Source organism: Macadamia integrifolia, chromosome 5 (genome assembly GCF_013358625.1).
Source record: "Macadamia integrifolia cultivar HAES 741 chromosome 5, SCU_Mint_v3, whole genome shotgun sequence".
NCBI classification, from domain to species: Eukaryota; Viridiplantae; Streptophyta; class Magnoliopsida; order Proteales; family Proteaceae; genus Macadamia; species Macadamia integrifolia.
Genome location: NC_056561.1, coordinates 7,854,094 through 7,866,488, shown reverse-complemented (window position 1 = coordinate 7,866,488; position 12,395 = coordinate 7,854,094). Strand labels below are relative to the sequence as shown.

Below are 12,395 nucleotides of genomic sequence, written 5' to 3'. Positions count from 1 at the left end.
AAGGTACACTGGAAATGGAGCGGACGAATTACACGCTTGCTCATTCAGTGCTTGGAATCCACTGAATATATGGAGATCCGTAATGCTCTCATAATGTTGACAAAAATTTCGGGTGTTTTTCCAGTTACTAGAAAGAGTGGAATTAATCTTGAGAAGCGGGTAAGGGATACTTGTCTAATTATTGCTGCATTATTTTCATTTCCGCGAGTTTCCTGTCCTGCCAAAATTGGGTGCTCTAGGTGGGGTCTGCAACCTGTTAAAATAAGGACTATTTCCTGAGTAGGTTCTCTAATTAAGGATGCCTTACCCACGCACAATGAGGACATGGCTTTGTCATCTATTGTCTAATAATTTTTTTTCCTTCTCAATACAGGTGGTTAAAATTAAAGGGGACGAGAGAGAGGATCTCAAGGTATTGGCTGCAGGTGTTGCTGCAGCTTTGGCTGGCCGGAAGGTAATTTTAATGACAAAGAAGCAAGGTTTTAAACTTGAAATCAGTATCAACCAACACTGATCCGAATCGGGCAAATTTACCCCTTTTTTTAATTTGATGTTTTGGACCATTTTACCCTTATACCTTACCAGTGGATCGGTCAGGATCGGGGATCAGTCTTTGATCGATGCCGATCCACTCGAATTTTTAGAACTATGAAAAGAAGATAGCCCCTTCCTCATCATTTATGAATTTCTGTAGTTAAAATATTTTGATAGTGGAAACAATTTTAGACATTTACTATACATCCCTTCAATATTTTCAGAGTTCATGGGTTTCTGAGGAGGAATTTAGCATGGGGCATGTTGATTTGAAGCCAGCACCGTCATCTGCCACAAAATCTTCAGCTGGTAACTTAGTAACTGGTTCCAATGGTTCTGCTCTTAATATTTCTCAAGTTGAGACAGTCGGGCCAAGGAATACCTCTGCAACCCAGCTCCCAGATTTGGGAAATCTTATCAAGGAGCAGATGCTGCGGACAAAACCTGTTGATGGGAGGCTTGACCGGGCAGAAAGCAATGTGTTTGTGAAACATGATTCAGGACAAGTTAAATCGAAAGGTGGTTCATTAGTGAATGGGTTAGATACCCAATCAATTATACCTTCAGGTTCTGGTCAAGTTGGATCATCGAAAGCAAATGAAACTCAAAACCATGCAGATGAGCCTGCAAAAGGCACATTGGATGAAAACATGGTGAAAGGTGGTCCGAAAACTGCGGAATCTGAGGTATGTCTCTTTCCAGTCACATTTTATGCTGTAATAATGAAACTTCGTTTATTTTATTTTGGTTTAGTGGAACTACTATTTTGGCTTGGCTGTTTTTGCATTAATGAAACGTCACAATGGTTTCTACCTTAGTTGAACATGAATAGTTGTAGTGTCTAAAAATCTAATATAGTTGAATTGCGGAAGCTTGTACTCAGGCTAGAACAATATACTTTATGGTTCGTGTGCATGGATGGTGGTAAATATTTCATAGTGATAGACCTGCAGGCTATAAATAGGTCCTTGTATAGTCTCCATACTGGGTAAGGATTATTGGTGCTACTATTTGTCTAAAAATTTCTAATAGCTGCTGTACAAGTTGAGAATTGAGATGAATTGAGCTGCTTTACTAGTTAATGCAACAGAACAAGTCCAATCCAAGAATTAATGAGATTCATGTTAGTGTTTTTTTATTTTAGCAACATATTGGCTTTTGCTTCTGGGACCAAATTCAGAAGCTAGGTTTGATAGTCAGATCTAATTGGATCCTTTTCATACGAAGAATACAAGGGTAGATCTCCACTTCGAATATCTTTATGGATCAAACCTGATGAGTATTTGTTTGAGACATTGAGACTTGGGATACATTCAGATTTTTGCCTGGAATATCAAGCTTGCTCCTGATTTGGTTTACCATTCGTTAAAATTAAATGAGACACCACTTGGATCTGACTGATTTTAATCACTATCTTTGATTGTTTTGAGTGGAGTGTTGTAAAACGTTGAATTGTGGCTATTTCTATGGTCAATAATTTTGCTTAACCATTTCAAACTTTTGCTGTTGGATTACTGAGGCCTATGTGAACTTTTTAGAGCCTCGAGCAAGTTTCAGAATTGGTGCTAAAGTGAGGAAACTGGAAATCATGTATTTCAAATTTAATAAGGAGATGTTCATAGTTTACTTATTCTGTATGAATTCAGGGATTTTTCCTCCCATGGGAAAGAACTTGGAGCATGTTTTGTGGGATTTATTTGTTATCGTCCGTATCCAAGTATTTAAACTTGGAATCGGGGATCGAATTGGTCCCTAATTGGCTGGAATTGGTCCCAAAATCCTACAATTGTCCCTTCAGATCTAAATCCCAGTGATCTGATCCCAAAAACCCTGGAATCAGCTGCTCCGGAACAGCCAGAATTGGGATCAGTCACAGCCGATCCCACTTCCATTTTTAAAACATTGGCCATATCAGCAAGGACCAATCCCGACTGACTCTTTTGTTTTATGCAACCTTGAATGTTTTTGTACGAGTGCTTGAACTTGAGAATGATACAGAAAGAACCATATCCTTTTTCAATTTAAGCTTGCATATAATTATATAGATTTACATTGTTTAATTTCTTTCGGCTTCAAAGTATTGGAAGGCAATCTGAAAATATCGTGTGTCTCTCTTGGCAGTTGAGACCGACACTAAAACGGGCAGCTGCTGGATCTCTTTTGAAGCAACCAAAACAGGAGCTTGCAAAAGATGAAAATAAATCTGGAAAAGCTGTTGGCAGAATTGCTGGTTCTTCCAATAGTGATAGAGATTTCTCTGTGCATCCATCTGAAGTTAGGCAAATTGGTGTGGTCAATGCTTCTTCTGCAGCTACAACCAATGGTAGCACTGTTACACTTTCCACTAAAGGCTCTACTGCATCTAGAAAAATGTCCATGGATATGCATGGTAATATGCCGAAGATAGAGAGTGGATCTGTTAAATCTTCTGAATTGAGGGGTCCTGCTGGAAAGGATGCAGACGAAAATGAAGTTTCTGAAGTAACAAGGCCTTTCTCGTCTCGACCTGCTCACTCTCCCCTCCATGATGATGCTTCCAATGCATCGAAGTCTGCAGAGAAGCAACAAAAAAGACCTAGTCCAGCTGAAGAACAGGAGAGAACAAACAAGCGGAGGAAAGGTGATGGAGAAGGGAAAGACTTGGAGGGTGATGTTCGGATCTCTGATAAGGAGAGGTCTGGGGATGTACGAGTTTCTGACAAGTCTCATCTTGCAGATGTTGACAAGACTGGAACTGACGAACAAAATCTTAGTAGGGCTACAGATAAGCTTTTGGATAGACCCAAAGATAAGGTAAGTGAAAGGCATGACAGGGACCATAGAGAAAGATTGGAACGTCCTGATAAGTCGCTTGGAGATGATATTTTAGCAGAAAAGTCAAGGGATAGGTCAATGGAAAGATATGGGGGAGAGCGTTCAGTTGAAAGAGCACAGGACAGAGGGGCAGATAGAAATTCTGATAGGATATCTGACAAAGGTAAGGATGACAGAACTAAAGATGATCGAGGTAAACCTCGCTACAGCGAGACATCTTCTGAAAAGTCCCATGCTGATGATCGTTTTCATGGACAAAGCTTGCCTCCACCGCCACCACTACCTCCAAATGTAGTTCCTCAATCTGTTAATGCTAATCGAAGAGATGAAGATGCTGACAGAAGGGTCAGTAATACCAGACACATTCAGAGGCTTTCTCCTAGGCATGAAGAAAAAGAACGGAGACGCTCTGAGGAAAACTTGTTGGTTTCACAGGATGATGCGAAGCATAGAAGAGAGGTTGAATTTCGAGAGAGAAAACGGGACGAACGGGATGGTCCATCAGTGAAGGTATGAGCTGGATACACTTTTTGATAGATGTACTGGACAGATTACTTTCTTGTACAGCTGTTGAACTGCATTAGATTTTTTGTTTGCTTCTTAATTTTCATGACTACTGATGTTGTACTGTTCAAAGTTACGTTGGCAAGTATTACTTTTTGAAAGGGGAAAAAAAGAAAAATTTGCTGTTCAAGATGTGGGGAGTTGTGTTTAAGATAGCTTTCTACTGATTTTGACTTTTGAATGGGTCCTTAATTTTGGTTTGATTCCCATCAGGGTGGTTAGTTGACTGTTTTCTGTATGTTATTTGTAGGTGGAGGAGAGGGAGAAGGACAAAGTAAACCTATTAAAGGACGAGGTGGATGCAAATGCAGCATCCAAAAGACGGAAACTTAAAAGGGAGCACCTATCATCTGGGGAAGCGGGTGATTATTCGTTGGCGGTCCCACCACCACCTCCTCTTGGTCTTGGTATTTCACAGTCATATGATGGAAGAGAACGAGGAGACAAGAAAGGGGCCATGGCTCAAAGGTCAGGCTACTTGGGGGAACCAGTGCCGAGGGTTCATGGAAAAGAAGCTACCAGCAAGGTTACTCGTCGGGATGATCAGTATCCTCAAGAAATTTATTTTGTATTGTTATTTCTTGTTGAGGGTTCTTTGTGTGGTATCTTCTTTTTCATTTGGAAGTCGTCTGTCTTTTGCCCATTCAGTTCGATTTTGCAGCTAATCATGTACAGCCTGAGTTGTCCTTAACCACCTTGTTCAGCATTTATGAAAGAGAATGGGAGGATGAGAAGAGGCAGAGAGCTGAACCGAAACGAAGGCATCGAAAATGAACATGGAACTGCAGTGCATGACGTGGGCTTTGTCTGGTTCATATAATTATGAATCCCCCTGCAGTGCCACTGGTGCAGTCTTCTCACCAGAGCTGATTCCTTCTTTTTCAGTAGCTGATAGTGTAGTTCATTTGGCATTTTTTTGGTCATAGCTGCTTGAGTAAATCTTTTTTTCCTCTTAATTTTTTTTGTCTCAAATGTCCAGGAATGTACTGGCTTATCCTCAGATTTTGTAGTTAATTATATAAAGTAAGTAGAGCTGCCATTGACACAAGTTCCTGCTTTAGTGTATAATTTAATGTATGATTAAGGAGGTTGTCTAATTATGCAATCTATTTCTATAGTTTTAAGGTTGCCCACATTGTAAAGGAAATTTTCTTTTGATGTACAAATTGTGACATGCCTGGCATCTACTGCCAAATTTAATGATTTTGTAATTGAATCTTCATTAAGATTAATAATTTTGGGAATAATTCTTGTGTCTTTAAGCTGGCTTGGTCAATACTAACCAAAGTTTGCCATTTTATCAGGAGTGGTAGTAGTTAAGTAAAACTACAGTCTCTGGTTTATATAGAGTTTGGTGGGGGACTTTAAATGATGGTTGTGTCTTGGATAGAATGGTTGTGGGTAAATCTAATACAAATGCAGTTGTTGTCATTTGTTCTCTGATGGACCATGATGAAAATTTTACAACTAACCATTTGGCTAAAGGGTGGTCTTAATCACTCCATGGTTGGCTATGGGCATGAAAGGCGGCGTAGGATTAGGATTGAGTCTGAGTGTCTGTCGTATAAATTGTTTTAAGATGGTGGGTAATTTGAAATGGTTATAGTGACTTCCAGTCAATTGGATTTTGTTTTATAACAGTAAGCAGGCAAAGATTCTGTCCGGAGTCCCAGTGGATCCGTCGTTCTATTCTCTTGGTAAATTTGCAGGAGAGAAAGATATGCCATATGGATTTCAGCTGATTGTGGCATAATTCATAAGTTGGATCAACATCCATCTATTTATTCAATATGTTTTTTGTGGAGGGGTACCTCCACGATCCATCTCAAAAAAGATAGTTAAATTTTGGGTATATTTTAAATCTTTGATTTTCCAAAAGAAACACCAGTGGTAAGAGCATAGCGATAAGCAAGTGCACCTATTTGAGAATCCAATTGGATTAGTAGATAAATTAAGTTTTAAAAACTTCGTAGCCATCTTGGTTGTAATAAAGTGAGAACCCAAGATCTTCCACTGTTGGAATAGGATTTTGAGCCAACCTATCACTCGATTCTACCAATCAGATTGATCATATTGTCCCTGAAGCGTGTGAGCTCTGCAGTCATTACACTGGTGCAATGAGTATTGTGTGGTTGGGAGTCCCTTCGGGTGTGTGTCCACATGTTCTCAGCCGTTTGATACTCACCGCACCTCATCGCTCACTGCAGAGGACGCGACTCCAAGCGTGTGAAAATTTCTAGAAAAACCATCAACCATCGATCAAATCTTCGAGCACAATGTTTCTTTTGGGGAAAAAAAATTCTGCACTGTGAATGAAGAAAAACTACACTCATCTAGTGTCTTAAAATACTCTACCCTTTGCTTCCTAACATCCTCTACACGCCATTGTACCTCTTGCCCCTTGACCGCGGCTGAAGGAAAACTGACTCCTCCAAACTAGAGAGCATTTGATTGGAATTGTTGATCATTCATTGATGGATTCTGACCTTGACTTGACCTTGATCCTGCCTCTTACCCTGACACTATAGACCCAGTTAGGAGGAAACCCACTACAAGTTTCCTGAAGCGGTCATCCCCCTCTTTCTCATTTCAATTATATTTGGAATCGCCAGATTCAGATAGGAATCTACGATCACCGATCCCAAATTTTTACAATTTTACACAATCATCTCTATATAAAAAAAACAAAAAACAAAAAATCATTAGAATATTCCTCAAATACGCCTATTCTAGGGTTTTCTCAGAACGATTCGGAGTCGGCACTGACCGCTTCCGTCGCTCATTACGCGTTTTCAAACTTTCAAAAGTCTATATAACTCGCCGTCGTTATTTTTTCGTTGAAAGACAACTCACCGTTTTCATGTTCTTGTATGATTAGGGTTTTCCGTCTTCATGTTCTTCTTTGATTAGGTTTTTGCAGATCTGCTCTACACTTTTTATGTATGTTCTTCAAAGATCTATTACGATAATTTATTCATTTTCTTCAGTTTTTTTTTAATCTCTAGTTCTTTCCAATACATACAGCTCGAATTGTAAGGAGGCTTCTCTTGAGATCTAGGTTTAGGTCTTCGGCTTCCAATGATTGTTTGACGAAATCTATGTTTCCGAGCTTGATTTCTTACGATTTGTATTTTAGTACCCATAATCTATTGCGTTGATTTTGCTGGGGTCCTGTAATCTCTTGCTTTTTTTTGGGGGGGGGGGGGGTTTTGATTTGATTTCTTGACTTTCCTTTCCGCTTGTAAAATTTTGGGTATTGGCTTGAAACTGTGTAGTGTTTGACAGAAGCTTGCTTTCGGTGATATAGGAATTAAGGAGTGAAATTCAATTCGTGAACATTGAAGTAATAGGAAGGAGTTGATCCTGAATTTGGGAGTCTTTTTGCCTATTTCGTTTATTCATTTTTTCTGAGAAAATGTCGAGTAAGAAAGAGGAAAAAGCTCAGGCTGCAGCTGAGAGAATCAAGGCTGCCGCTTTGACGGCAGCGAAGGGTCTTAGTCGTGCTCAGGCAGAACGTGCAGCTGCAGCTGCCGCTCGAAATGTAAATGCTTACGGCCAGAAGGAAGAAGGGCCAAGCCGATGGCAAGAGCGGAAAGAAGCAAAGCGCCAGATGTACTTGATGAGTACTGAAAAAGCAGTTAGATTGGGTGAGAGGAAAGACCTTAAATCCTCCATGTTGACCATAGGTGGAAGTTCTTCACAATGCCAGAAATGTTTCCAGACTGGCCATTGGACATACGAGTGCAAGAATGAAAGGGTTTACATTTCAAGACCATCTCGAACGCAGCAACTTAAAAACCCCAAGTTGAAAATGAAGCTTTCTGTTTCGTATGAATTGGATAACCCAGATATTCAGAAGGTGGACAAGGTTGAGAAGCGTAGTAAGAAAAGCAAGAGGAAGCACCGATCAGATTCTGACTCAGGGAGTGAAAGGAGTGAGGCTTCTGTTTTTGAGACTGATAGTGGAGCTTCATCGGGAACAGGATCAGATTATTCTTCAGATGAGAGTAGTTCGAGTTACAGTTCTTCATCGGATTCAGAAGAAGAGCGGAGGAGGAGAAGGAAGAAAAAACGGAGGAGGCACAAGAAGTACAGCTCATCTTCTGATTATTCAGATTCTGATTCAGCTTCGGACTCTGATTCTGATGATAAGAGCAGCAGGAGGAAGAGTAAAAGACACAGTAGAAGGGAAAGGAGATGATATTATTTTGTTCACTTGCTATTATAATTACTACTTTTGGTACTTGTTATGCACTTGGCCTTCTGGATGTTTTTTCTACATTCCTGTGCTAATTTTTGAGATGTAACATTAAGAACCTTGTTCTCTGGAATCCTTTGTATTTTAATTTTTCAAAAATTTTTTTCCCCTCGGATTTGTCATGTAAATTTTATGGGGTTTTCACCGAATGGGAATTGATGGATTCTTATTATGTTATATAGAGAAACATAAGAGGATCAGAAGGATTTGTTTTTTGGAAAATTATCTTATACTAACCTGTTTTCAAATCTTATATTATATACCACCCTAAATTCTCAAAAAATGTCAGGTGTATGTCCTGCTTTGAAAAAATAATGGCATTTAAATCTATTCTTTCACAAATGTTAAGTGATGATGTGTCATTGTTGGTATTTTTTTAAAGGGTAATTTACAACGCCACCCCCTGGAGAATGCCAATATTATAGGAACACCCCCTCTCTTTCACCAAATTAGACTCAGACCCCCTACCGTCAGTCTCCGTTAAAGAATATACTATATATGCTGATGTCAACTATTATATTTTATTTTAAATACCAAAATGCCCTTACTAAACTAAACGTAAAATACCTAAAATGTCTATGTAATAAGCCCCTCCAGGAACTTGCGGCGAGGAGGTGACCCATGATGGTGGCATCGTTGGAGAGGCCGACGGTGACGATGAAGGCATGGGCATGTTTGTTTCCATCACCGGCAACAACGGCATCAGCGACGGACGGTGACAACAGGCTCGCGGCAACCAGTAGCAGACTTAATCAAGTCTTTGAGTTGCAACCAGTTCTGAATTTGAGTTGCAACCAGTTCTCCGGTGAAATCCCACCTGAGTTCTTTGGTCTTGACAAGCTCGGCATTCTGGACCTTTTTTTTTTAAAACACACAAGTTGGCCTCACGGTTCAGACTTCTCTGTGTGTGTGTGTGTGTGAGAGAGAGAGAGAGAGAGAGAATCTTGTCCACGACACTTGGGGTTTCGAACACCGTCGATCCTCTGAATTCGCTCTAGAGACACGCTCGTCCTGGCTATCCGATAGGAACATGATACTCGCCACGGGATTTCTCTCCCACCGATCTTCCAGCACCTCAGCGGCTTTCCTCAGAGCTTCTCCAACGCTGGTACCCTGCCCAGCGACGAGCAGGTCGATGATTCGCCGCGTCGAGCGCTGGCCCTGAGCCGTCATCCTTCTCATGGCAACAACCTCTTGGAGCACGCCGAGAAGGCAATGATGGAGAGCCGATAAGAAGAGCCAAGCGATGATATCACAAGCCGCATGGCACGCTTCAGCATCTGCAATTTGGCACGGGTCATGCTTCCGCTGACATCCAACACAGTGACCAGATCGATCGATGCAAGGCGAGAGGGATGGAGCAGTCCGACGCCAGCTTCTACCATTTGTGTCCTATGGCTTTCTTTCTCAGAAGCTAAAGACTCTAACTTCTTCAATGTCTTCAATTGTAGCCGAGGAACCCAGAGATCTTGAACCAGTTTAAGGATATGGGTCTTGTTGAGAGGAGATTTCGGGGTTGGGATCCGATCGACGCCTTTGGTGGTGCACCAGGCCTGGATTAGTCGCCGGAGAGTATGGTTTGGAGTTAAAGAAGAGTCTAAAGGAAGTGGCTGCTTTGTGACGGGACATGTCGTGTTTTTCCCCGACGACAACCATTGTTCGATGCTCTCTCGGTCGCTGTCGTGCTAGTGCATGCCGGGGGTGGAGGGGCCTTCACCTTTAATGCCACCACGTAAGTCTCGGGACTCCGGCCAACTGAGACCACTGCGACTCCACCGGAGAAGAAGCTAGAACCACCGACAGCTGCTGTTGCGGACGGTCGGTGCGAAGTAACTTAGGTACAATATGTTTTATTATTTATTTTAATTAAAAGGGTAAAAATGTCATTTTAAATCCTTACTTAATGGAGACTGACGGTAGGGGGTCTGAGTCTAATTTGGTGAAAGAGAGGGGGTGTTCTTATAATATTGGCATTCTCCAGGGGGTGGCGCTGTAAATTACCCTTTTTTAAATGACAAATTTACCTTTCAAAGGTAAACTTGTTATTTCTCCCTTCCTCTTCTTCCTTCTTCGTTTCTTCTTTGTTCAGGTCAAGGAACAGATACTCGCCGGGGATGAGGAATACACTTACAGAGAAGAGACTCGTTGACTGCCGCTGCTGTCAATTGGGAACAGAGACGGACAAGAAGGGGGGGAGTAGTCTATGCTCACTACCCTCTTTGAACGGAGACAGCACTCTCGCCCACTGCCACTGCGATTGGGAATAGAAATGGGGAAGAAGAAGCGGGTATAGGCAGATAATGGTAAACCAAGACTTACGGAGATGAGGTATACACTTCAAAAATACCACCATAAATTCCATCCACATAGAAATTTTGTGGATGCTCATATCTAAGGATTTCAACAGGTTTTCGTTTCTGCAACCAGAAATAGAAATCCAACAAAATTTTGTCTTCAATGGTGTCTTGTGGTTTTTTTGAGATTTTGGAGATTTTTTTGGTTTTTCCGAAATCCAACAAAATTGTGTCTTCGTTTTCTTCTTTGTTTCAACAGGTTTTCATTTCTGCAACCAAAAACAGAGAAGGATGGAGAGAAATGCATTAAGGGGATCGCTGATGCTAGGCTGTGATGAGATGGAACTTTAAATAGGAGTTCTGATCACTACTGGTAGTAGGTAGATGGATTGTGCAATTATAAGCGAGGAGGAAGAAAACAAGAAATTAATGGAGATCAAGAAATAGATTTTGATCTCTTCGTTCTCTCCTTTTCCTTCTCTGCAAATCAAACCCACAGAAAGCGAGGAAACAACAAATGCAGAAACAGCCCACGCTTATGGGTCTTCCTCTGTTCTTCTTCTTCATCACTTCTTTCTCTCATCTTTGAATGTAAGTAAACAAACCAATCATTACCCAATACCCATTCCCACTTTCTGTTTAACTATCTTACTTATCTTTTACTTTTCTCAATGCATGTTTCCGTTTCCCGGAACTAGCCAGAGCTCCACCAGTTCGTCGGCGGCGCAAAACCCATTTAGAGGAAAGGCTTCTTTAATCCGTTACTGGAACAAGCAAATCACCAATAGCCTATCAAAGCCTTCTTTCTTTATTTTAAGTGGCTTTTAATTCAAAATTAGTTTTAGGGGCAAAAGAGTATTTTTCATTTCTAAAGTTAAGGGTGTTAGACTTTAGGCTACGTATGATATCTTTTGAGAATTTAGGGTGGTATCTTATATAAGATTTGAAAACAGGATGGTAGAAGATAATTTTTTTATTTTTTTATTTTAAGTTAATGGTGTTATGCATTAGGGGTGTGAAAAATGTTATTAGAAGAGGAGCAAACAGTCCATATTCATCAAGAGGTCTCTAAATTTAAACCAACATGGTAACTTACCAAAGGGACAATGTGAGACGTGTACAAAATATGGACTTGAGAAGGCAACCTTTTTTCTCCACTGTCTTCCCTTTTAAGCCATAATTAGTTGAAACAGGAATGTAACCTGGGTCAATCCCAACAAAAACGTTTTGAACAAGGCTCTAGCACCATGCCAAATGTATCCGAAATAGAAGAGGAATGCAAAAGAAACATGTCCAAAAGTAAACCAACCTCTTGGACTGCTACGAAAAACACCATTAGATTTCAAGGTAGCACTGTCTAATTCAAAAATTTCACCCAATTAAGCACGTCGAGCAGAAAATTGTATAATGATTAGTAACTTTCAAATTATTTTGAAAATGATTTTTTTATCTATATTTAAATAATTTTAAATTGTATAATGATTAATAACTTCCAAATTATTTTGAAAATGATTTTTTTATCTATACTTAAATAATTTTTTAGAATAAAAGAAGGGGGCAATGAAAGAAATTTTTAACTTCTAACTTCACCACTTTGGTGACAACACAAAAGACCCAGTGAAAATATACCAAAGCTTCAAAATGCTCCATGCTGGTAGTCCTCTTTGTAAATTAAATAGAGGTGGAAGTTCTATTTGCAATGAAGAAAGAGGAGGAAGAATATAGAGATTTGAAAGGCTTAAATCTCGTAACAATTCACACTTTTTTCTTAAGCTATCAATTATAGAATAATCACACCTCTTTTGTGTGTGTTTGTGTGGATAAGAGAGAGAGAGAGAGAGAGAGAGAGAGAGAGAGAGAGAGAGAGAGAGATGTTACTATGTTAGTTTTGTTTCTCTCATGGAGGTCACAATTCAAGAGAGAGAAGGGTG

At 40.3% G+C, this 12,395-nt stretch overlaps 2 protein-coding genes and 1 long non-coding RNA gene across 3 annotated transcripts in view; all 3 read left to right on the top strand.

The window, feature by feature from the left end:
- Positions 1-5,159, top strand: part of LOC122079208 (THO complex subunit 2-like) — a 31,633-nt gene extending 26,474 nt beyond the window's left edge. Inside the window, exons 27-32 of the mRNA XM_042645475.1 lie at positions 4-159; positions 374-454; positions 759-1,220; positions 2,656-3,858; positions 4,163-4,458; positions 4,617-5,159. Coding sequence (XP_042501409.1) covers positions 4-159; positions 374-454; positions 759-1,220; positions 2,656-3,858; positions 4,163-4,458; positions 4,617-4,686 — 2,268 coding nt within the window. The 3' untranslated portion in view covers positions 4,687-5,159. The remainder of the gene's footprint in view (positions 1-3; positions 160-373; positions 455-758; positions 1,221-2,655; positions 3,859-4,162; positions 4,459-4,616) is intronic.
- A 1,480-nt stretch (positions 5,160-6,639) lies between these two features.
- LOC122078215 (zinc finger CCHC domain-containing protein 10-like) lies at positions 6,640-8,392 on the top strand. The gene is made up of 2 exons (XM_042644102.1): positions 6,640-6,852; positions 7,220-8,392. Exon 2 carries the CDS (start codon positions 7,328-7,330, stop codon positions 8,111-8,113), a length of 786 nt encoding a protein of 261 aa, XP_042500036.1. The 5' UTR covers positions 6,640-6,852; positions 7,220-7,327; the 3' UTR covers positions 8,114-8,392.
- A 1,787-nt stretch (positions 8,393-10,179) lies between these two features.
- On the top strand, positions 10,180-11,158 carry LOC122078214. The gene is made up of 2 exons (XR_006139996.1): positions 10,180-10,498; positions 10,724-11,158. It is a non-coding gene; the product is annotated as an uncharacterized LOC122078214 (long non-coding RNA).
- The last annotated feature ends 1,237 nt before the right edge of the window (positions 11,159-12,395 follow it).